The 25,715-nt window shown below is 45.6% G+C and overlaps 1 protein-coding gene and 2 pseudogenes across 3 annotated transcripts; 1 reads left to right on the top strand and 2 right to left on the bottom strand.

Annotated features, from left to right (window-relative positions):
* Nucleotides 1-237: 237 nt before the first annotated feature.
* LOC130875612 (dehydrodolichyl diphosphate synthase complex subunit Nus1-like) lies at nt 238-1,025 on the bottom strand (annotated as a pseudogene).
* A 918-nt stretch (nt 1,026-1,943) lies between these two features.
* Nucleotides 1,944-2,840, bottom strand: LOC130875630 (actin-related protein 2/3 complex subunit 2-like; annotated as a pseudogene).
* An 8,659-nt stretch (nt 2,841-11,499) lies between these two features.
* LOC130875632 (sorting nexin-3-like) lies at nt 11,500-12,060 on the top strand. Of its 3 annotated transcripts, none has more exons than XM_057771666.1 (2): nt 11,500-11,595; nt 11,662-12,060. In XM_057771666.1, the coding sequence occupies exons 1-2, from the start codon at nt 11,500-11,502 to the stop codon at nt 11,986-11,988; spliced, it is 423 nt and encodes a 140-aa protein (XP_057627649.1). In that variant the 3' UTR covers nt 11,989-12,060. The 3 variants fall into 3 exon arrangements, with proteins under 3 accessions (XP_057627649.1, XP_057627650.1, XP_057627648.1); XM_057771667.1 differs by having other exon boundaries at nt 11,500-11,755; nt 11,881-11,912; XM_057771665.1 differs by having other exon boundaries at nt 11,500-12,060.
* The last annotated feature ends 13,655 nt before the right edge of the window (nt 12,061-25,715 follow it).

Raw genomic sequence — 25,715 nt, 5'->3', positions numbered from 1 at the left:
GTTGGCACTTATGCTGTAGAACACTTGGCTAACAAAAGCCTGAATCATGGGTGCTTTGGTCCTGGGTTTTTATATTTTTTTCCTAGATGTGTACAAGGTTTTATATGTACTTTGTAACCATCAGAATCAATTGGGTCCTTTTCTCCAAAAGCCTGATGTCATATTACACAACCAGGAACCGCTACTTTCCCAGGCACTCTGATGAAGGGCAGAGAAAATCTCCTCATAACTGAGTTTTTAGGTGAGAAGGCAAGAGAAGGTCTCAGTCAATCTGATTTGCCAGTGAAGAAAGACTAAGGTGCTGTCCACAGGACCAAACTTCAATACTAACTCAGGGTCAGGGAAACCGTGTGAACTAAGTAAGCCGTCTAGCAGATCTACTTCCAAATCTCTGTGTGTCCTCTGCTGCTGAGCAAAAGTCCTGAGCAGCTCTCAGAATATCTGCGTTTCCATCTTCTGGGGACAGCTCCTTCACTGTTGAAGGGCAATTTAAAACTTGGTCGTCTTTGTCATTACTACTTGCAAATTCTAGTGATTATTTGGAATAATCTCGGCCCAAAAGTTCCTGTTGTTGTTTCAAAATTTCATCCATTAATCTGGAATTATTTTTTGAATAGGCCTTGGTGGTCTTAGACACTAATGTAGAGATCCCCAAGGCCATACACCACACCACTGAGGCTCGCAGTGTCTGAGAAGCTGGGCTCATGCTCCAAGGAGGACCAGCAGGCCCATGTGCAGTAGCAGCTTGTGCAGGAACCCGCCCTCCGAAGCCCAGCACAGCCTGGGTGGGATGGCAGCCAGCCTGGGGCACAGTGAGGGTACAGGTGATGATGCTGGTTCCTGCCAATAGCTAGGGCTTGCTGAGCGTGAAGCCGAGCAGTGCTAGGACCGCAGTAGAGGCGGCACAACAGCAGCTGCTCCAGATACAGTTCCAGGGGAAGCAAAAGCAGAGCCAGGAGGTGAGCACTGTACAGGCAGATCAGCACTTGCAGCACCCGCCACACCAGCTCCCATGGCCCGGCCATACTCCCATGGCACTCGGGCACCGGGCACCGTCTCCTCCCTCCATCCCACATCCCCGTGCCCCAACCCCTCACCACTGCCAACTCCTCACCTAGCCCCACTGCCATCTGCCTCCGCCCTCCTGAGTCTATTTATTTATGGCTTCCTGACAACAAATTGGTGACATCTTCTTTGAAAGATTGAACAGTTTTCAGATTCTACTTGTTCTTTTGTGCCCGACCACTAAGGAATGGGAATATCTATCAGTTCAGGAATATCACTTCAGTATCCACAATACATCCTTAACAGATTGGAGCTTTCTATCCCCAGTTCTCTTTGTAAACCCACCCCTGACTCCTGTGGCCATAGATGCTATCAGACGACTAGATAAAAACACTTGTCAACAAGTTTGACAACCTGAGTCTTCTTTCTTGTAAGTACCATATTTTTAACTATTTCTAGCATGAACCACGATAGTGGTGAAAAATAGCCTTCAGAAAGGTTGTTTTTGGTTTTCTTTGATAGACAGATTTACTTTATTAATGACCCCAACCGGATTTCTTTAGATACAGGAGTTTTGAACTCAAATACTGAGAAGAAATCAAGTTAAGATTGCATTATCTGCAACTCATTACCAGTAACATACTGCAAAGCAAACAGCTTGGAAAAGGAGAAAAGAAAGGGGAGTGAGGGACGGAAAAATAAAAGAAAGGAATTAAGTTGATCAATTGGAAATTTTTTTCTTTTCTTAAATTCTTGGGAACTGTGAAGTTCTTGCAATCAGAGCTCGTTTCTGCAGGTTATTTGCCAAACTCGTACAAAATGGAACCCAAATGGAGAATCCCTGAGGAACCTGGAGAGGTGCAACATGAAGGGCTATGATTATCCAGTAGCAAGCAGTCCATCCTTCCATCAACAGAGCTTCTTTCAGTTCCCAAGCCTTAGCGGGATGAAAATGTCTCTCCCGTGATTGTTTTCATTTCTTTTTTCTCGGCATCTGGGCGTGACCGGTTGAGCACCTTAAGGAAGTCAGATGGTTTTGCTCGCATTCGTGTATGAATATAGGCCTTAGAGCACTTAATGTGGGAGTGCAGATAGTCCCAGAAAGTGTGGATCAGGTTGATGGTGTTGTCTCGAGCAGTGGCATTGGTGTGGCGAGGGAAGAGCACGAAGGTGATGTAGCCAGTGTGGTCACCCATGACAGCATCTGTGTCTCTCAGCTCTAGGAAAGGTTCCCTGTGGCTAAAAAGGATCTGGGGGGCTCGCTCTTCATCCTTCTTTGAACTCCTGCATAAAGATCTTTCCAATGACATCATCGTCGTCATCCTTAAACACCATGCTGAAGACTACTGTGACTCTGTCTGTTTTAGATTCCACATACATGGTCTCATCCTCCCGGCAATGGATAACCGCTCTGTACTCTCCTTCCTTGCCCTCTTCTTGGAACTGGAAGTATTTCTCAAAGACAGAGGCAAAGCAATTTTGCTTCAACATAACAGCCTGCTGTACAAGAGAATCAATCCTTGGATGCAGGCAGATTTTCAAGATCGAATAGCAAAGAAACGTTGTATCCTAATTCTGGGTTTACCAAGAAATTCTGGTATACTCTCTTTAATAACTCATCAGCACCATGTGCCTGAAGTTCCTTGTAGAATTTCAAAGGAATACTGACCATCACTTTTGTTTTGTCTCCATTAGGATTTGAAATATGATAAAGGACGCCATCAAAATCTGCAAATGTTACTTTTACAGCGTCTGGTTTGTTTCCGGCGGCTGTGTTCTCGAACAAGAGTGAGCGTCTCCTCAATCATGCAGTTGTTCACCTCCAGCAGGATCATGGCATCAGCTGCCCCTGAAGCTTTAACCTGCCTGCCAAGCCGCCGCTGCCTCCGCCGCCGCCTCACCCACGATCCCGGTCGCTGCAGAAAGGTTTTTACTGGGCTTTAGGCTTTAAATCTCTCTCTTGCTCAGATTGTTCACTGTTTAGGTGATGAGCTGTCTCTGTATGTCACACTTGATTCTTGGTGTTTGTGTCTGCAGGATAGACTTTTTCTCCCTCTAGGATCTGAAGAGCTTCCCAAATTTGTCATCAGGGCTTGAGATAGAGAGAAATATGTGTTTTAAGAGAAATATATAGATTTGCCCATATTATTTATATTTTAACCAGTGGTTACCTGATTAGGAGAATTTGCTATGCTCAAATGACATGCAATGATCAAGGTCATATAGAGCATTGAGGTTGCTTTCATCTTTGAGCATGCCTTTGTGTTTGAGAGCTTTACAGAGGATCAGAGGATCAGAGAGTGCTGTTACATTCTGATATTCTTCAGCGTATTTCACACTTGCTCTTTTCCATGGGAATCGTACTTCTTTTTTAAATTTATTTTATTCTTTTTTAATTAAAATTTCTGCCTCCTCCCCATTTCCCTCAACCTCCAACCACACATTGCCCCCTCCCCCACTCCCCTCCCCCTCTCTTTACTCCTCTCCCCCTCCCCTCACTCCATTCCCCCCCCTCTCATAAAGAAGAGCAGTTCAAATTCCCTGCCCTGCGGGAAGTCCAAGGTCCTCCCACTTCTATCTAGGTCCAGGAAGGTGAGCATCCAAACAGGCTAGGCTCTCACAAAGCCAGTTCATGTATTAAGATCGAAACCTAGTGCCATTTTCCTTGGCTTCTCATCAGCCTTCATTGTCCGCCATGTTCAGAGAGTCCGGTTTCAACCCATGCTTACTCAGTCCCAGTCCAGTTGGCCTTGGTGGGCTCCCAATAGATCAGTTCCACTGTCACAGTGGGTGGGTGCACCCCTCGTGGACATGACATCCTTGCTCTTGTTCTCTCTCCTCTGCTCCTCTTTTGGACCTTAAGAGCTCAACCGTTGCTCCAAATTGGGTCTCTGTCTCTATCTCGATCCATGGCCAGATGAATGTTCTAAAGTGTTATGCAAGATATTCATCAGTATAGGATAGGGTCATTTCAGGTTTTCTTTCCTCAGGGGTCCAAGGTACCAGCTGGGGACATCTCCCTGGATACCTGTGAGCCCCTCTAGAGTCAAGTCTCCTGCCAAACCTAAGATGGCTCCCTTAATTAGGATATATATTTCTCTGCTCCCGTTTCCACCCTTCCTATATCCCAACCATCCCATTCCCCCAAACTCCCACCAACCTCCCCTTCTCACGTTTCTCACCCCATTTCCCCTTAGCCCCATGCCACCTCACCCGCAAGTTCCCAGTTTTTGCCCAGCAATCTTGTCTAATTCCCCTATCCAGGCAAATGACTATACGTTTTTCTTTGGGTTCACCTTCTTATTTAGCTTCTCTAGGATCACAAATTACATGAACACTGTCCTTTATTTATGGCTAGAAACCAATTATGAGTGAACCATGTTCCTCTTTTTGGGTCTGGGATACCTCACTCAGGATAGTGTTTTCTATTTCCATCCATTTGCATGCAAAATTCACGATGTCATTGTTTTTTACCACTGAGTAGTACTCCAGTATGTATATATTCCACACTTTCTTCATCCATTCTTCCATTGAAGGGCATCTAGGTTGTTTCCAGGTTCTGCCTATTACAAACAACGCTGCTATGAACATAGTTGAACAAATACTTTTGTCATATGATAGGGCATCTCTTGGGTATATTCCCAAGAGTGGTATTACTGGATCTTGGGGTAGGTTGATCCCAAATTTCCTGAGAAATTGCCACACTGATTTCCAAAGTGGTTGCACAAGTTTGCATTCCCACCAGCAATAGATGAGTGTGCCCTTTACTCCACAGCCTTTCCAGCAAAGTCTATCATTGGTGGTTTTGATTTTAGCCATTCTGACAGGTGTAAGATGGTATCTCAAAATTGTTTTAATTTGCATTTCCCTTATCACTAAGGAGGTTGAGCATGACCTTAAGTGTCTTTTGGCCATTTGAATTTCTTCTGTTGAGAATTCTCTGTTCAGTTCAGTGCCCCATTTTTTAATTGGGTTAATTAGCATTTTAAAGTCTAGTTTTTTGAGTTCTTTATATATTTTGGAGATCAGACCTTTGTCTGTTGCAGGGTTGATGAAGATGAAGAGCATCTCCCAGTCAGTGGGTTGCCTTTTTGTCTTAGTGACAGTGTCCTTTTCTTTAGAGTAGCTTCTCAGTTTCAGGAGGACCCATTTATTCAATGTTGTCCTTAATGTCTGTGCTGCTGGGGATATACGTACGAAGTGATCTCCTGTGCCCATATGTTGTAGAGTACTTCCCACTTTTTCTTCTATCAGGTTCAGTGTGTTCAGACTGATATTGAGGTCTTTAATCAATTTGGACTTGAGTTTTGTGCATGGCGATAGATATGGATCTATTTTCATTCTTCTACAGGTTGACAACCAGTTCTGCCAGCACCATTTGTTGAAGATGCTTTCTTCCATTGAATACTTTTAGCTCCTTTATCAAAAATCAGGTGTTCATAAGTTTGTGGGTTAAATTCAGCGTCTTCTACTTGATTCCATTGATCGACTTCTCTGTTTTTATGCCAATACCAAGCTGTTTTCAATACTGAAGTTATGTAATATAGTTTGAAGTCAGGAATGGTAATGCCTCCAGAAGTTCTTTTATTGTATAAGATTGTTTTGGCTATCCTGGGTTTTTTGTTTTTCCATCTAAAATTGATTAATGTCCTCTCAAGATCTGTGAAGAATTTTGATGGGATTTTAATGGGGATTGAATCGAATCTATAAATTGCCCTTGGTAGAATTGGCATTTTTACTATGTTATCCTGCCAGTCCAAGAGCAAGGGAGATCCTTCCATTTTCTGTTATCTTCCTCAATTTCTTTCTTCAAAGACTTAAAGTTCTTGTCAAATAGATCCTTCACTTCCTTGGTTAGAGTTATGCCAAGATATTTTATGCTGTTTGTGGCTATCATGAAGGGTGATGCTTCTCTGATTTCCCTCTCTGCTTCCTTATCCTTTGTGTATAGGAGGGCAACTGATTTTTTGTAATTGATCTTGTATCCTGCCACGCTACTAAAGGTGTTTATCATCTGTAGGAGTTCTTTGCTGGAGTTTTTGGGGGCGCTTATGTACACTATCATATCATCTACAAATAATGAAATTTTAACTTCTTCCTTTCCAATTTGAATCCCTTTGATCCCCTTATGTTGTCTTATTGCTATCGCTAGAACTTCAAGCACTATATTGAAGAGGTATGTAGAGAGTGGACAGCCCTGTCATGTTCCTGATTTTAGTGGAATGGCTTTAAGTTTCGCTCTGTTTAATTTGATGTTAGCTGTCGGTTTGCTGTAAATAGCTTTTATTATATTTAGGTATGACCCTTGTATTATTAATCTCTCCAAGACTTTTATCATAAAGGGATGTTGAATTTTGTCACATGCTTTTTCAGCATCTAATGAAACAATCATATGGTTTTTTTCTTTCATTTTATTTATATGATGGATTACATTGATAGATTTGCGTATGTTAAACCAGCCCTGCATCTCTGGGATGAAGCCTACTTGATTGTAATGGATAATTTTTCTAATGTGTTCTTGGATTCCGTTTGCCAGTATTTTATTGAGGATTTTTGCATCAATGCTCATGAGTGAGATTGGCCTGTAATTCTTTCTTGTTTGAGTGTTTGTGTGATTTTGGTATCAGAGTTACTGTAGCTCCATAAAAGGAATTTGGCAATGACTCTTCTGTTTCTATATTGTGAGATACATTAAGGAGTATAGGTATTAGGTCTTCTTGGAAGCTCTGGTAGAATTCCGCAGTCAAACTATCTGGTCCTGGACTTTTTTTGGAAGGGAGATTTTTGATAACAGCTTCTAATTCTTCGTGACTAACAGGTCTATTTAGATTGTTCACCTGGTCCTGGTTTAATTTTGGTATATGGTATTTATCTAAAAAAGTGTCCATTTCTTTTACATTTTCCAGTTTTGTGGCATACAGACTTTTGTAGTAAGATCTAATAATTCTCTGAATTTCCTCTGGGTCTGTGGTTATGTCCCCCTTTTCATTTCTGATCTTATTAATTTGCAAATTCTCTCTCTGCCGTTTGATTAGTTTGGATAGGGATTTACCAATCTTGTGGATTTTCTCCAGGAACCAGCTTTTTGTTTCATTCATTCCTTGGATTGTTTTCTGTGTTTCTATTTTGTTGGTTTCAGCCCTCAGTTTGATTATTTCGAGTCTTCTACTTCTCCTAGGTGAGTCTGCTTCTTTTTTTCTGGAGCTTTCAGGTTGGCTGTTAAGTCTCCAATGTGTGCTTTCTCTGTTTTCTTTAAGTGGGCACTTAGTGCTATGAACTTTCCTCTTAGGACTGCTTTCTTAGTGTCCCATAAGTTTGAGTATGTTGTTTCTTTATTTTCATTGAATTCAAGAAAGACTTTAATTTCTTTCTTTATTTCTTCCTTGATCCAAGTGTGGTTCAGTAGTTGACTGTTCAGTTTCCATGAGTTTGTAGGCTTTCTGGGGTAGCATTGTTGTTGAATTCTAACTTTAATCCATGGTGATCTGAAAAGACACAGGTGGTTACTAATATTTTTTTGTAACTGTGGAAGTTTGCTTTGTTACTGAGTATGTGGTCAATTTTTGAGAATGTTCCATGAGATGCTGAGAAGAAGGTATATTCTTTCCTATTTGGGAGGAATGTTCTATAGATGTCTGTTAAGTCCATTTGATTCATTACCTCCATTAATTCTCTTATTTCTCTGTTAGGTTTCTGTCTCATTGACCTGTCCATTGGTGAGAGAGAAGTGTTGAAGTCTCCTACTACTAGTGTGTGTGATTTGATGTCTGCCTTGAGTTTTAGCCATATTTCTTTTACATAAGTGGGTGCTTTTACATTAGGGGCATAGGTATTCAGGATTGAGACTTCATCCTGATGAATTGCTCCTGTTATGAGCATAAAATATCCCTCTCCATCTCTTCTGATTAAGTTTGAAGTCAACTTTGTTAGAAATTAGTATGGCCACACCTGCTTGTTTCTTAGGTCCATTTACTTGATAAGCCTTATCCCAACCCTTTACTCTGAGTAGGTGTCTGTCTTTGTGCTTGAGGTGTGTTTCTTGTAAACAGCAGAATGTTGGATCCCTCCACCCCATGTTAACTGCTCAGTTGTCCCTCCAGCCCCATGGTAACTGCTCAGTTGTCCCTCCATCCTGTGTTAACTGTTCAGTTGTGCCTCCAGCCCATGGTAACTGCTCAGTTGTCCCTCCATCCCGTGTTAACTGCTCAGCTATCCCTCCACCCCATGTTAACTTCTCAGTTGTCCCTCCTCTTCATATTAACTGCTCAGCTGTCCCTCCAGCCCCATGTTAACTGCTCAGTTGTCCCTCCACCCTATGTTAACTGTTCAACCTTTCCTTCAGCCCTTATTTTCTTTTGACTTTGTGAATGAGAGTCTCTCTGTGTTCTCAGGCTTACCTTGAACTTGCAGCAATCTAGGCCTAGCCTCCCCACCACTACATTGTATCTGTGTGCCACTGTACCTAATGCCTTACCTTTTCCTCCAGCCCCTGATTGTTTTTGTAATGTACAGTGTATTTACTTAACTTTTAGAAACTGAATGTTATTTAATTTATTCTTTGTTCTGCTAAAATGATATCTTCATTTTTGTTTTGCTTTTGCTTTTTAAAAATATGAAAACTAATAGTTCTAGTGTCTTTCTGCTATAATACAATTTTCTTTTTTTTACTTTTTTATTGAAAAAAACTTTCCGCCTCCTCCCAGCCTCCCATTTCCCTCCCCCTCTTCCCACTCCTCTCCCCCTTCCCCCACTCCTTTCCCCCTCCCTCTCCAGTCCGAAGAGCAGTCAGGGTTCCCTGCACTGTGGAAAGTCCACGGTCCTCCCCCCTCCATCTAGGTCTAGGAAGGTGAGCATCCCAACTGTCTAGGCTCCCACAAAGCCAGAACATGAAGTAGCATCAAAACCCCATGCCATTGTCCTTGGCCTCTCATCAGCTCTCATTGTCCGCCATGTTCAGAGAGTCCAGTTTTATCCCATGCTTTTTCAGTCACAGTCCAGCTGGCCTTGGTGAGCTCCCAATAGATCAGACCCACTGTCTCAGTGGGTGGGTGCACCCCTCGTGGTCCTGCCTTCCTTGCTCATGTTCTCCCTCCTTCTGCTCCTCATTTGGGAATATACCCAAGAGATGCCCTATCATATGACAAAAGCATTTGTTCAACTATGTTCATAACAGCATTATTTGTAATAGGCAGAACCTGGAAGCAACCTAGATGTCCTTCAATGGAAGAATGGATGAAGAAAGTGTGGAATATATATACATTAGAGTACTACTCTGCGGTAAAAAACAATGACTTCTCGAAATTTGCATGCAAATGGATGGAAATAGAAAATACTATCCTGAGTGAGGTAACCCAGACCCAAAAAGAAGATCATGGGATGTAATCACTCATTGGTTTCTAGCCATGGATAGGGGCCGCTGAGTCTATAATTTGTGATCCTAAAGAAGCTAAATAAGAGCCCAAGGAAAAACATATAGTTATCCTCCTGGATACGGGAAGTAGATAAGATTGCTGGGCAAAAAATTGGAATCTTGGGGTGGGGTGGGATGGGGGTAAGGGGAGATGGGGACAGAAAAGTGTGAAGGAGAGGATGGGGGGAACTTGGGGAAACGGGATGATTGGAGATACAGGAAGGTTGGATAGGGAAGCAGGGAAGCACATATCTTAGTTAAGGGAACCACCTAAGGGTTGGCAAGAGACTTGAACCTGGAGTGGCTACATGGTGCCAGGGCAATGTCCCCAGTTATTTCCTTGGGCAGCTGAGGATAGGGAACCTGAAATGACCCTATCCTATAGCCATACTGATGAATATCTTGCATATCACCATAGAACCTTCATCTAGCGATGGATGGAGATAGAGACAGAGGCCCACACTGGAGCACCGGACTGAGCTCCCAAGGTCCTAATATAATACAATTTTCTATTTTTCTATTTTTTTAATTTTTATTACTTTATAAATAAAACCATTCAAAATTTCCACTTCTTCCCCTCCTCCCTCTTCTCTCTTGCTCCCCCACTAACCACCCCCTCCAGTCCAGGCAGCGTACCCTGCACTGAGGGAAGTCCAAGGCCCTCCCCACTACATCCAGGCCTAGGAAGGTATGCACACAAACAGACTAGGATCCCAAAAAGCCAGTACATGCAGTAGAATAGAATCCCAGTGCTATTATCATTGGCTTCTCAGTCAGCCCCCATTGTCATCCACATTCAGAAGTCCAGTTTGATCCCATGCTCATTCAGTCCCAGTTCAGCTGGCTTCAGTGAGCTCCCATTAGCTCAGGCACACTGTCTCAGTGGGTAGACCAACCACTCGTGGTCCTGACTTCCTTGCTCATGTTCTCCCTCCTTCTGCTCTTCAACTGGACCTTGGGAGCTCAGTCCAGTGCTCTGGAGTGGGTCTCTGTCTCCATCTGTTGCCGAACAAAGGTTCTATGGTGACATTCAAGGTAGTCATCAGTCTGACTACAGGACAAGGCCAGTTCAGGCACCCTCTCCTTCATGGCCCAGGATCCTAGCTGGGGTCATACCTATGGACTCTGAGGAACCCCTCCAGAGCCAAGTCTCTCGCCAACCCTAAAATTGCTCCCTTAATTAAGATATCTTCTTCCCTGCTCCCGTACCTGCCCTCACTCCATCTCAACCATCCCACTCCAACAAGCTCTCCCCTATCCTTCCCTTTTCCCTTCTCTCTCCCCCTCTCTTTTACCCACTACCCAACCGTCCACCCCAATGATCCCAACTTTCACCCGGCAAACTTGTCTACTTCCTATTTGCAGGTGGATCTATATATGTTTTTCTTTGGATTCACCTTATTACTTAGCTTCTCTAGGATCAATGTTTTTGTTTATGGCGAGAGTCCACTAATGAGTGAGTACAAACCATATTCCTCTTTTTGGGTCTGAGTTATCTCACTCAGGATACTGTTTTCTACTTCCATCCATTTGCATGCAAAATTCAAGATGCCATTGTTTTTTTACTGCTGAGTAGAACTCTAATGTGTAAATGTGCCACACCTTCTTTATCCATTCTTCCATTGAGGGGTCTCTATGTTGTTTCCAGGTTTTGGCTATTACAAAAAGTGCTGCTATGAACATAGTTGAACAAATGCTTTTGTAGTATGATTGGGCATCTCTTGGGTATATTCCCAAGAGTAGAATTGCTGGATCCTGAGGTAGGTTGATTCCCAGTTTCCTGAGAAACCGCCACACTGATTTCCAAAGTGGTTGCACAAGTTTGCATTCCCACCAGCAGTGGATGAGTGTTCCCCTTACTCCAATTCTCTACAGCATAGGCTATCATTGGTGTTTTTGATTTTAGCCATTCTGACAGATGTAAGATGATTGTTTTGATTTGTATTTCCCTGATAGCTAAGGAAGTTAAACATGTCCTTAAGTATCTGTTGGCCATTTGAACTTTTTCTGTTGACAATTCTTTGTTCAGTTCAGTACCCTATTTATTAATTGGGTTATTTAAAATTTTAATGTCACACAGCAAAATGGTGGAGACCGTAGCGGACACCCGGCGGCAGATCACCAAGCCACAGGACCTGAATGACGCCTACGGGCCGCCCAGCAACTTCCTCGAGATCGATGTGAGCTACCTGCAGACCATGGGGGTCGGCTGGGGCCGGTTCACCATCTACGAGATCAGGGTCAAGACAAATCTTCCTATCTTCAAGCTGAAGGAATCTACTGTTAGAAGAAGATACAGTGACTTTGAGTGGCTTCCAAGTGAACTAGAAAGAGAGAGCAAGGTTGTAGTTCCCCCACTCCCTGGGAAAGCATTTTTGTGGCAGCTTCCTTTTAGAGGAGATGATGGAATATTTGCTGACAATTTCATCGAGGAAAGGAAGCAAGGGCTGGAACAGTTTATAAACAAGGTCGCTGGTCATTCTCTGGCCCAGAATGAACATTGTCTAAACATTTTTTTACAGGATGAAATAATAGATAAAAGCAATACTCCATCTAAAATAAGACATGCCTGAGTTTGGAAAGAAGAGGCAAAACGAGACCATTAATGATTGCTCCACACCAATGAAGAAGCTGTAACTCACTTAGCATGCTGCACGGGCGCTGCTCTAACCCTCCCTGGGTGTTCTAACACTCACAGGCTCCCTTTCATTTTGTTTTGTTTTGACAGTTGACAAGAAATTTTTTATTTGCTTTAGTGAAAACTCCCTCGTTGAGCCTCTCTACCTAACTCTCCGTGTTGCATCCATATGCACATGGTAGCCTCACAAACCCCATAGACCTGCACTGTCCTGACAAAAGTTGCTGACTTGGTCTTATTTGCAGATTCTATGTCCTGTTTGCTTCTTGAATCTGATTGGCTAGAATCTTTCTCCTCCCCCTTAATGTGTGATGTCACCACTTGGTCCTAATTTATGTGCAGGAGCACGACACTGTTTGTCTCCGGTGCCACACATATGAGGTGTACTTTGTGTGCAGAGTGCATCTTTCTTCTGGCCTGTAATTCCCTACACATGGAAGATTAATGAGGGAAATATTTATATTCTGTATAAAACCAAAATCAAATTTATATACTAAAATCATTTGTCTAAAAATTTAAGTTGTTTTCAAATAAAAGTTGAAATGCAAAAAAAATTAATGTCTAGTTTCTTGAGTTCTTTATATATTTTGGAGATCAGACCTTTGTCTGATGCGGGGTTGGTGAAGATCTTCTCCCATTCAGTAGGTTGTCTTTTTGTCTTAATGACTGTGTCCTTTGCTTTACAGAAGCTTCTCAGTTTTAGGAGGTCCCATTTATTCACTTGTTGTCTGTGCTACTGGGGTTATATGTAGGAAGTGGTCTCCTGTGCCCATGTGTTGCAGACTACTTCCCACTTTCTCTTCTATCACGTTCAGTGCGGACAGATTTATATTGATGTCTTTAATCAATTTGGACTTGAGTTTTATGCATGGTGATAGACATAGATCTATTTTCATTCTTCTACAGGTTGACATCCAATTATGCCAGCACCATTTGTTAAAAATGTTTTCTTTCTTCCATTGTATAATTTTAGCTAGTTTTTCGAAAATCAAGTGTTCATAGTTTTGTGGATTAGTATCCAGGTCTTCAATTCAATTCCATTGATCAACATCTTTGTTTTTATGCCAGTACCAAACTGTTTGAATTACTGTAGCTCTGTAATAGAGTTTGAAATCAGGAATGGTAATGCCTCCAGAAGTACTTTTATTATATAGGATTGTTTTGGCTATCCTGGGTTTTTTGTTTTTCCATATGAAGTTGGTTATTCTTCTCTCAATGACTGAAGAATTTTGTTGGGATTATGATAGGGATTGCATTGAATCTATAGATTGCCTTTGGTAGAATTGCCATTTTTACAATGTTGAGCCTACCAATCCAAGAGAATAGGAGATCCTTCCATTTTCTGGTATCCTCTTTAATTTCTTACTTCAAAGTCTTAAAGTTCTTGTCAAATATATTTATCACTTCTTTGGTTAGTGTTACCTCAAGATGCTTTATGCTATTTGTGGTTATTGTGAAAGGTGATGTTTCTCTGATTTCCCTCTCTGCTTCTTTATCTTTTGTGTATAAAAAGGCTACTGATTTTTTTTAGTTGATCTTGTATCCTGCCTCATCACTGAAGGTATTTATCAGCTGTAGGAGTTCTTTGGCAGAGTTATTGGGGTCACTTATGTACACTATCATATCATCTGCAAATAATGAAAGTTTGACTTCTTCCTTTCCAATTCAAATCTCCTTGATCTCCTTATTTGTTTTATTGCTATTGCTAGAACTTCAAGCACTATGTTGAAGAGATATGGAGACAGTGGACAGCCTTGTTTTGTTCCTGAATCTAGTGGAATGGCTTTGAGTTTCCCTCCACTTAATTTGATGTTGGCTGTCGGCTTGCTGTATATATTAAGTATGATCCTTGTATCCCTAATCTCTCCAAGACCTTTATCATAAAGCAGTGTTAAATTTTGTCAAATGCTTTTTCAGCATCAAATAAACTGATCATATTTTTTCTTTCAGTTTATTTATATGATGGATTACATTGATGGATTTTTGTATGTTGAAACAGCTCTGCCTCTCTGGTTCATAATGGATCATTTTTTTAAAATATGTTCTTGGATTCGGTTTGCCAGTATTTTATTGAGAATTTTTACATCGATGTTCATGAGTGAGATTGGTCTGTAATTCTTTCTTAGTTGAGTCTTTGTGTAGTTTTGGTATCAGGGTAACTGTAACTTCATAAAAAGAGTTTGGCAATGACTCTTTTGTTTCTATTTTGTGAAACACCTTAAGGAGTATAGGTATCGGCTCTTCTTGGAAGTTCTGGTAGTTTTTTTGCCTTAAACCATCTGGTCCTGGGCTTTTTTTTTGATTGGAAGGTTTTTGATGACAGCTTCTATTTTCTTGTGACTTATAGGTTTATTTATATTATTCACCTAGTCTTGATTTAATTTTGGTATATGGTACTTATCTAAAAAAATGTCCATTTCTTTCACATTTTTCAATATTGTGGCATACAGGCTTTTGTAGTAAGACCTAATGATTCTCTGAATTTCCTCAGTATCTGTTGTTACGTCCCCCTTTTTATTTCTGATCTTGTTAATTTGAGTGTTAACTCTCCGCCTTTTGATAAGTTTGGATAGGGGTTTGTCAATCTTGTTGGTTTTCTCAAAGAACCAGCTCTTTGTTTCATTGATTCTTTGGATCGTTTTCTGTGTTTCTGTTTTGTTGATTTCAGCCCTTGGTTTGATTATTTCCAATCTTCTACTCCTCCTAGGTGAGTCTGCTTCTTTTTTTTCTAGAGTGTTCAGCTGTACTGTTAAGTCTCTAATGTGAGCTTTCTCCGTTTTCTTTATGTGGGCACTTGGTGCTATGAACCTTCCTCTTAGCACTGCTTTCATAGTGTCCCCTAGGTTTGGGTATGTTGTGTCTTTATTTTTGTTGAATTCAAGGAAGACTTTAATTTTTTCCTTTATTTCTCCTTGACCCAACAATGGTTCAGTAGTTTACTGTTCAGTTTCCATGAGTTTGTAGGCTTTCTGGGGGTAGAATTGTTGTTAAATTCTAACTTCCTTCCAAGGTGATCTGGTAAGACACAGGTGGTTACTAATATTTTTTTGTATGTGTGGATGTTTACTTTGTTACCAATTATGTGAACAATTTTCGAGAAGGTTCCATGAGATGCTGAGAAGAAGATATATTCTGTCCTATTTGGGTGGAATGTTTTATAGATGTCTGTTAAGTCCATTTGATTCATTACATCGGTTAGTTCTCTTATTTCTCTGTTAAATTTCTTCAAAGGCTTGCCTCCCAGGACAGAACAGTTCCTGGGGAGACATCCCTGGGAATCTGTGCCAACCTCTTCCATGACTGGCCTCTCCAGGAAAGCGCAGGCCCTGGGAAGCAGTGCCAGGGAAGTTGTGTCCCCCTCTTACTCAATTGTCCTCATTAGGGCCGGCCATTGCCTGGGGCCAGGCCATGTAAGTAGCAACCCTTCTTACCAGGAGTCAGGCCAGGGACACTGTACTCCCCTCTTCCTCAGCTGGTCCTCTCAGGGCAGGATTGGCCCTAGGGATGCAGATGCTGTGCTACCGTCTTCCACAGCTGGCTTCTGCAGTGGCACACAGAATATGGGGACCAGGTGGGGAAATCTATGCCATCATCTTCCATAGCTGTCCCCTAAAAGACTGTAGATGCCCTGGGGATCTATGCTGGGGAAGCTATGTCCTGGCCTCCCCAGGACAGGTTAGGCCCTGGGCTGCCAGGCTGTAAAAACTGTACTCCCTTTTCCATGGCTGGCCTGTGTCAACCCTTCCACAACTGGCCACGCCAGCATATGCAAGCTTGGTAAATCTGCACCCACCTGTCCATGTCTATCCTCCATAGTGCCTGCCAGGCTGGGGATTTGTACCACCTCTTCCATCTCTCCAGAACAGCAGGCCCTGGGGTGCTTGGCCTGGGAAGCTGAGCCAGCCACTCTTCCATGGATGGCCTCCCAGGGGCCAGCCACTGACTGTGGTGCCAGGCTACCAAAGCTGCATGCCCCTTTCATGGCTGGCCTCAGCAGGCCTGGACAAGCTCTGGGAAGACAAGCATGGAACACTATGCCCTGCTTGTCCTTGGCTGACTTCCCCAGGATTAGTCAGGTTCTGAGGAACCAGGCTGGGGACGTTGGGCTCACCTCTTCTACAGATGGCCTCCACAGGAAAAGAGAGGCCCTGGGATGCCACGACAGGGATGCTGTGCTCTCCTCTTCCCTTCCACGATGGGTCCCCTCAGTGCCATACAGGGCCTGGAGAGCAACGGCAGGGTAGCTTAACCCCCATCTTCCATGGCTGGCATCTTCAGGTCCAGAGAGACCTTGGAGCCAGTCGGGGGAAGCTCCAACACCTCACCCATGGATCACCTCTGAAAGGATGAACAGACCCTGGAGAGACAGGCGAGGGAGGCTGAAGCCCGATCTACCATGGATAGCCTCTGTAGCACTGAACAGACTGTAGGGATGCAGGCCAGAGAAGAAGTGCCACCCTCTTCCACAGCTGCCCTCCCCAAAAGCAGACATTAATGGGAAGGCTGGCTGGGGAAACTGTGTCCCCCTTTTCCACGGATCACCTCTGCAATGCCTAAGGAGGAGCCAGCCCCCTCTACTATGTCTGGGGTCAGCAGGGCCAGACAGGTCTTGGGGAGCCAGACCAGGGATGCTGCACCCTGCTCTTCCATGGCTAGCTTCTGCAGGGCATCAGGCCTCAGCCTCTTCCAAGGATAGCCTCTGCCTTTCCAGAGAGGCCCTGAGGAACCCTATGGGGGAATCTTCACTTCACTTTCCATGACGGGTATTCACAAGGCTAGATAAATTTTGGGGATCAGGACAAGGATACTGCACCCCTTCTTCTAATGCTTGCCTCCACAGGCCCTACCAAGCTGAGGAAGGTGCATGGCCTCTTCCATGGTGTGCCTCCCTAAGACAGGACATGTCCTGGAGAGTGAGACAGAGGAAACTGTGCCCACCTCTTTCACAGCTGGCCTTTCCCAGCTTGACCAAACCCTGGGATACCATGCCATATAAGCTGAACCACACCCTTATGGCTTCCTCGGGACCAGACAGTCCCTAGAGAGTCCTTCTGGAAAATCTATGACCTGTCTTCCATAGCTGAGCTCCACAGGGCCACGCAGACTATGGGGATTTAGGCCAGTGCTCAGCTCACCTCCGCAGGGTTGGACAAGCCCCCAGAAGCTAGGCCATGGCAGCTGTGCCCCTCTTCCATTACTGGCATCACCAGGAACTTTAAAAATGGGGAAGCTGTGCCTCTTCATCCACAGCTAGCCTCCTGGCAAGCCCGAGAAGCTGAGCCCCCTCTTTGATGGCTGACCTCCCGGGATAAGCCAGTTAGTTACTAGGGAGCCAAGCAGGAGAAGCTGCACCCCACTCTTCTATGGCTGTCCTCTGTGGGGCAGGACAGGCTCTGGGGAACCAGGCCAGGGAAGCTGTGGACTCCTCTTTCAATGGCTGTACTCACCGGGGCCACCTGTGCCCTGTGATTCCAGGCCAGTTAAGTTCTGACCTCTCTTCCTCTGCTGGGTTCCCTAGGGCAAGCCATGGACTAGGGAGCCATGCTGGGGAAAGCTGTGCCTCCCACGTCCACATCTGTCCTAACCAGGGCCTGCAAGCCTGTGGAAGTTGTGCCTCCTCCTCCACGTCTAGCGTCCTCAGCGTCTTGCCGACTGGGGAAGCTGAGCCTGCTCTTCACCCACTGGAGTCATCAGGGCCACCACGACCTGGGGGCCAACCCATGTAATATGCACCCGACTCTTCCATGTCTTGCCTCCCCAGTGGCAGTCATGTCCTGTGGGATCAGGCCAGAGCAGCTGTACCCCTCTTCCACAGCTGGCCAATGCTGGGCCAGGCATTCCCTGGAGAACCTGAATGTGGATGCTGGACCCCCATCTTCCATGACTGCCCTCTGCAAAGCCAAACAGGCCCTGGGGAACCAAGTGGGGAAAAGTCCACCCCGTTCTTTCACAGATGGCCACTGCAGGGCTGGAAAGAACCTTTGGAAACAAGTGGGGAGCTGTGCTTCCCTCTTCCACAGCTGACCTTCACAGGGACACACAAACATGGGAGCCAAGCTTGGTCAGCTGTTCACACCTTTTCCATGGCTGGCATCACCTATGCTGGAATGTCCTGGGCTGCAATGCCATGGAATATTTATCTGCTCTTCCGTGAATGGCCTGAGCCCCCTCTTCCACTACTACCCTCCCCACAGCCTGCAGGCTCATGGAAGCTGCACCCTCTCCACAGCTAGCCTCCTCAGGGAAGGTGTGCCCCATCTTCTGCAGCTTGCTTCCCTGAGACGGAACAGGCCCTGGGGAGCCAGGCAAGGGAAGCTGCACCCCCTTCCATGACTGGCCTCACAAGGGCTGTCCAAGACCTTGGGTTCCAGGTAATGTAAGATGTAACCTCCTTTTCCACAGCCGGTCTACCCAGGGCTGTGCAATTTCCTGTGAGCTTGGCTGGGGCAACTTGAGCCCCCTCTTCCATAGCTGGCTTCTGGCATGCTGCACAAGCCCTGTGGAGCCAGGACTGCAATGTTGGGACCTTCTTCCATGGCTGGCCTGTACCACACCTTCCATGGCTAGCCTCCCCAGGGCCTGCCAGGAGAGGGAAGCTGTGCTACCTCTTCCATGGCTTTTCTCCTGGGACAGGACGGACCCTGAGGAGACAGTCTGCGGAATCTGTGCCCCCTCTTCTACGGCTGAATTCCCTAGTATAGGATATGCCCTGGGGAACCAGGCCATGGAAACTGTGTCCCCCCCTTTAATGTCTGGCCTCATCAGGCCTGGCAATGCTGTGTGGGGTTCCCTGGCCATTTAAGCCACAACCATACTACCATGGCTGGCCTCCCAAATACCAGCCTAAATGAAGGAGCCAGACCATGTGAGCATCCTCTGGACCAGCCATGTTCTGGGGTGCAAGACCATGTAAGTTGTTCCCCTTCTCCCAGGATTTCCCTGAAACGCATTTTCCATTACTGTTCCCCTGGGGCCTGCAAGCCAGTTGAAGCTAGCCTCTCTTCCACAGCAAGCCTCCACAGGGCCCACAAAACTGGGGAAAGCGTGCTTCCTCTTCTGCAGCTGACATCCCCAAGACAGGGAAGGCTCTGGGAAGCCAGATGGGGTAAGCTGCATACCTCTCCATGGCTGGCACTCCCTGGACCAGCCATGCCCTTGGGTGTAAGGTCGTGAATGCTGCATCTCCTCTTCCACAGCTAGTCTCTGGAAGCCGTGCCCTCTGTTACACAGCTGGCCTCACCAGGACAGGACAAGCCAGGTAAGGTATGCCTCCTTTCCACGACAGACCTCACCAGGGATGGACAGGTCCTGGGAAGTCATGACAGGGCAGTCACCTCCCTCTTTCAAGGCTGGCCTCCACAGGACTGCATAAGTCCCAAGGATTCAGGCCATTGAAGATGCACCCCCTCTTCTACAACTGGCATCCTGAAGGCCCAATAACACCAAGGAAGCTGCAACAATGAATAAATGGGACCTCCTGAAACTGAGAAGCTTCTGTAAAGCAAAGGACACGGTCACTAAGACAAAAAGGCAACCTACTAAATGGGAGATCTCCACCAACCCCACATCAGACAAAGGCCTGATCTCCAAAATACATAAAAAGACTCAAGAAAGTAGACATTAAAATTCTAAATAACCCAATTTAACAATGGGGTACTGAACTAAACAGAAAATTTCAAATGGCCAAAAGATACTTAAGGACATGTTCAACTTACTCAACTACCAGGGAAAAGCAAATCAAAACAACACTGAGATAGCATCTTACATCTGTCAGAATGGCTAAAGTCAAAAACATTAGTGACGGTTTATGCTGGAGAGGATGTGGAGTAAGGGAACACTCATCCATTAATAATATGCAACTACTTTGGAAATCAGTGTGGCTGTTTCTCAGAAAACTGGGAGTCAACCTACCTCGGGATCCATTCTTCGGATACCCAAGAGATACCCAATCATATTACAAAAGCATTTGTTCAACTATGTTTATAGCAAAATTATTTTTAATAACCAGAACCTGGAAACAACCTAGATGCCCCTTAATGGAAGAATGTATAAAGAAGGTGTGGCACATATACACATTAGAGTACTACTCAGCAGTAAAAAGAACAATTACATCTTGAATTTTGCATGCAAATGGATGGAAATAGAAAACACCGTCCTGAGTGAGATAACCCAGACCCAAAAATATGAATATGGTATGTACTCACTCATTAGGGAATTCTAGCCATAAACAAAGGACATTGAGCCTATAGTCATGATCCTAGAGAAACTAAGTAATGAGGTGAACCCAAAGCAACACATATATAGATCTTCCTGAAAATTGGAAGCAGACAAGATTGCCAGGCAAAAGTTGGGAGGATGGGTGGCAGGGGGAGAGTGAGGTGAATAGGGGAGAAGGAGAGGTTTGGGAAAAGCTTGTGGGACTGGGATGGTAGAGATGGAGGAATATGAAGGACAGATATGTGTGCAGGGAAGGAGATACCTCAATTGAGGGAGCCATTTTGGGGTTGGCAAGAGTCTTGACTCTGGAGGGGTTCCGAGGAGTCCACGGGGATGACACCAGCTAGGACCATGGGCAGTGGAGGAGAGGTTGCCTGAACTGACCTTGTCACATAGTCAGACTGATAACAATCTTGAATGTCACCATAGAACCTTTGTCCAGCAACGGATCGAGACAGAGACCCACATCAGAGCACTGGACTGAGCTCTCAAGGTCCAGTTGCAGAGCAGAAGGAGGGAGAACATGAGCAAGGAAGTCAGGATCACGAGGGGTCGGTCCACCCACTGATACAGTGTAACTGAACTAATGGGACCTCACCAACTCAGGCTGGACTGGGAATGAAGGAACATGGGATCTAACTGGACCCTCTGAATGTGGCTTACAGTTGGGCAGACTGAGGGGCTAATGACAATAACACTGGGATTTGTCTCTACTGCATGGACTGGCTTTTTGGGATCCTATTCTCTTTGGATGCATACTTTGCTCAGCCTGGATGTAGTGCGGAGGGCCTTGGACTTTCTTCCACAGGGCAGGGCAGCTTACCCTCTCTTAGGACTGGAGGGGGTGGGTGTGGGGGGAGTGGGATGGAAGTGGGAGAAGGGGAGGAAGTGGAAATTTTGATTGGTATTATTTTTAAAGTAAGAAAAAAATAATAATAACAAGGGAACTGTACCCTGTCTTCTATGGCTAGCCTCCTCGGGGACTCTCAGGACAGAGAAGCTGCACACACCTCTTCCATGGCTGGTGTCCCCAGGACAGGACAAGACCTGGGGAGTCTGTCCAAGCTAGTTGCTGGCCCCTCTTCCTCTCTGTGGAAGGAAGTGGCCTCTGCAGTGCAGTTCAGGCCATGGGGAACCAGGCTGGAGAATCTGTGTTCCCCTTCCACAGTTGGCCTCTGCAGGACTGGACAGGGCACAGGGAGCCAGGCCAGGGAAGGTGCAAACACTATTCCTTATCTGGCCTCACCGGGGCCGGTCAAACCCTGGGGTGTCAGGCCATTAAGCTGCAACTCCCTCTTCCAAGGCTGTCATGCCCAGGGCTGGTCATTCTTTGGGGAGTGAGGCCAGGGAATCTGCACAACCCTCTTCTATGTCCACACTATGCAGTGTTGGACAGACCATGGGTAGTCAGACAGTGTTACTGCGTCCTCGTCTTCCATGTCTGGCCTCTGTTGGGCCAACCAGGCCATGGGGAAACAAGTGGGGGAAGCTGCACCATCCTCTTCTGCAGATGGCCTCTGCAAGGCCAGGTAGATGCTGGGGAGACAGTTGCATAAGTTGTGTCTCCTCTTCCATGGTTGACTTCTTCAGTGCCAGACACACCCTGGGAAGCCAGGCTGGGGAAATCGCTGCCTCTCTTCCACGACTGTCACGGAGCTGGCCAGGCCCTGGGAAGCCTGGCCAGGAAAACTGTGCTCCCTTTTCCACAGCTGTCTTCCACAGTGCTTGGCAGTCTCTGGTGAGCCATGCCCAAGAAGCTGTGTATACCACTTCTGTGACTGGTCCCTTCAGGTGTGGACAGGAATGGCGAGTCTGACTGGGGAATCTGCACCCCTTCTTCAATAACTGGCCTAGGCAGTTCTGTACAAGCCCCGGGGAACCAGACTGGGGATGCTGCTGTGCCACCCACTTCTGTGGCTGGCCACCACAGACCTGGACATTCCCCAAAGCCATGCTGGAGAAGCTGTACCTCCAATTTTATGACTGGCCTCCCAAAGACAGCCTAAGCCCTAGGGTACCAAGCCAGGGGAGCTGTGCTACCTCTTCCATGGCCGTCCACTGCCCCATCTTTAACAAATGGCCTCCCCAGGGCCTGCCAGGGCAAGGACCACATAGCCTGAACTTCCATGACTCTGTGCTCCTCTCTTCCATGGCTGGACTTTGCATATCCTAAAAGGACCTGGGAAGCCAGTCCAGAGAAGCCAACCACTGATCCTGGCAGGCTGAGACAGGCCCTGAGAAGCCCATCTTGGAAAGCTGTGCCCTACCCCTTCCAGAGCTCGTCTCTTCAGGTGCAGACAGAAATAGGAGCTGGCAGGGGGTCTGTGTCCCCTCTTCCACAGATGGACTATGACTTGCCATACATGGCCTGGGGAGCCATGCTGGGGCAGGAGCACTCCCCTCTTCTGTGGCTGCAGTCTGCAGGGCTGGAGGGCCCTGAGGAGCCAGGCCATAAAGTTGCATCCACCTCTGCCAAGGCTAGCCTCTGCAGGTTCAGACATGCACTGGGGAGACAGGCAGGGGGAGCTGCAGACCCCTTTTCCATGGCTGAGCTCCGCAGTGCCATACAAACCTGGGAGTCTCAGACTGGGCACACTATGTCCACCTCTTTCAAGGTCGGCCTCTGCAGGTCAGACAGGCCATGGGTAGTCTGCTGGAAAAGGCTGCATCCCCTCTTCCACTTCTGACTCCTTAGGTCAGACAATCCCTAGGGAGACAGAGCATGGAAATATCACCCTCTTTTCCATGTCTGACCTGTCCTTTCTCTTCCAGTACTGACATCCCTAAGATCTGCAAGATTGGGTAAGCTGTGACTCTCTTCCATGGCTAGTATTCCCAAGGACTACCAGGCAAGGGAATCTGTCTCCACTTCAACGACTAAACTCCCAGGACAGGACAGGCCCTGGGGATCCATACCAGGGAATCTGAGCCCCCCTCAACCATGGATGGCCTCTCTAAGACAGGACAGGCATTGCACAGCCATGGCAGAAATGTTGTACAACCCTCTTCCACAGCTGTCCTTCACATGGCCCAATAGGCCCTGGGGAACCAGTCTGTGAATCTGCACCATTCTTACACGGTTGGACTCCTCAGGGAGAGTCAGGACCTCATGAGCTCGCCTCTGGGAGCTGTGCCACCCTTCTTCAATGTCTGGCCTCTGCAGGTCTGGAAATGACCTGGGGACCCAGGCCACGGACGCTGTGATGCCCTTTTATGGCCACTGCAGGTCTGGACAGTCCCTGGGAAGCCTTGCTAGGAAAGCTCTGTCCCCCTCTTCTACAGATGAACTTTCTGGGTGTGGACAGGAATGGGGAGCCTGGCAAGAGTTTCATTGCAACCTCTTCCACAGATGACTTACACAGTCCATACAGGTATGGATAATGACAGCCCCTATCAATACTGACCACAGATTCCATGGGTAGAGATGGGTCAGGATAGTGACAGTACCAATCAGTGCTGACCCTAGTATATGTGGGTATAAATGGTCCGGACAGGGACAGCCCCTATCAAAACTGACCATAGATTTTTTTTTTTTTTGGTTTTTTCAAGACAGGGTTTCTCTGTGGTTTTGGAGCCTGTCCTGGAACTAGCTCTTGTAGACCAGGCTGGTCTCAAACTCACAGAGATCCACCTGCCTCTGCCTCCCTAGTGCTGGGATTAAAGGCGTGTGCCGCCAGCGCCCGGCCTGACCATAGATTCTATGGGTAGAGATGGGTCAGGACAGTGACAGCCCCTATCAATACTGACCATAGATTCTATGGGTAGAGATGGGTCAGGACAGTGACAACCCCTATTGATACTGACCATAGATTCTATGAGTAGAGATGGGTCAGGACAGTGACAGTCCAAATCAGGGCTGATCATAGTGTTGTTGGGTAGAGATGGTCAGGATAGTGACAGCCACCATCAGTGCTGATTATAGTATATGTGGGTAGAGATGGGTAGGATTTTCGTCTCTTAGTGTTGGTGGTCATCTTTCTGGGTATAAAGTTGTCATATGACAGGGTATAGAGATGTCATCTGTATAGGGTTGTCAAAGGATATAGGGTTGCCATTTGACAGGGTATAGGGATAATTGTCATCTGTCAGAGAATAGCATTGTCATCTCTCAGGGTATAGTGTTGTTTGTTATCTGTCAGGGTATAGAGTTGGTTGTGTTCTAGAGGGTATTGGGTTGTCATCTTTCAGAGTATAGGGATTGTTGTCATCTGTCAGGGTATAGGTTTGGTTGTCATTTTTCTGTGTATAGAGCTGGGTATCATCTGTCAAAGTTTAGGTTTGTCATTTGTGAGGGGGATAGGATTGTCATTTTCAGGGTATAGGGTTCTCATCTGTCAGGGATAGGGTTGGTTGTCATCTGTCAGGGAATAGGATGGTCTTCTGTCAAGGTCTAAGTTTGGTTGTCATCTGTTGGGTTATAGGTTTGGTTGCCATCTGGCAGGCTATATGATTAGTTGTCATCAGTCATGGTATAATGTTACTTGACATCTGTCTCTGTTTAGGGTTGTCATCTGTCAGGGTATAAAGTTGTCATATGTCAGGGAATAGAGGTGGCATCTGTAAGGGTATAGGGTTGTCATCTGTCAGAGTATAGACATATTATCTCTGAGGGTTTATAGTTGTAAATTGTCAGGTTATAGTGTTGGATGTCATCTGTCAAGGTATAGTGTTGTCATCTGTAAGTGTATAGGGTTGATTGGTCTATCATATGTCAGGATAAAGGGTTGACATCTGTAAGGTTATAGGGTTGTCATTTGTCAGAGTATATGGTTATTTTCTGTCAGGGTATCAGGTTGTTTGTCATCTGTCATGGTATAGGGCTGGTTGTAAAATGTCAGTGTATAAGACTGTCATCTTTCAGAGTGTGTTTGGTTGTCATCTATCAGGTTATAGGGTTGTTTTTCATCCGTTAGATATAAGGTTGATTGTTCTCTGTATGGGTATAAGGTTGTCATCTGTCAGGGAATAAAGTTGTCATCTGTCATGAAATAAAGTTGTCATCTGTCAGGGTATAGCATTGTCATCTTTCATGGTATAGGGTTGGTTGTCATCTGTCAGGGTCTATTGTTGGCATTTGTAAAGGTGTATGTTTGTCAACTGTCAGGGTATAGAGTTGGTGGTCATCTGTTTGGGTAGAATGTTGGTTGTCATCTGTCAGGGTATATAGTTGGCAGTTTTAAAGGTATATGTTTGTCAACTGTCAGGGTATAGAGTTGGTGTCAACTGTCTGGGTAGAATGTTGATATAGTTGTCATCTGTCAGGGAATATAGTTGGTTGTCATAATGTCAGAATATATGGTTGGTAGTCATCTGTCAGGGTATAGAGTTATCTGTCAGGGGTTTAGATTTGTAATCTGACAGGGTATAGTCTTATAATACCTCAGGTATAGGGTAAGTTGTCATCTGTCAGGGTATAAGTATGTCATCATTCAGGGTATAGGGTTG

Source organism: Chionomys nivalis, chromosome 6 (genome assembly GCF_950005125.1).
Source record: "Chionomys nivalis chromosome 6, mChiNiv1.1, whole genome shotgun sequence".
NCBI classification, from domain to species: domain Eukaryota; kingdom Metazoa; phylum Chordata; class Mammalia; order Rodentia; family Cricetidae; genus Chionomys; species Chionomys nivalis.
Note: the sequence above shows the minus strand (reverse complement) of the source record. Positions and strands in the feature narration are given on the sequence as shown.

Excerpts from the sequence above, each read along its gene's own strand:
- LOC130875632 (XM_057771665.1), top strand. The coding sequence starts at position 11,500 with ATGGTGGAGACCGTAGCGGACACCCGGCGGCAGATCACCAAGCCACAG.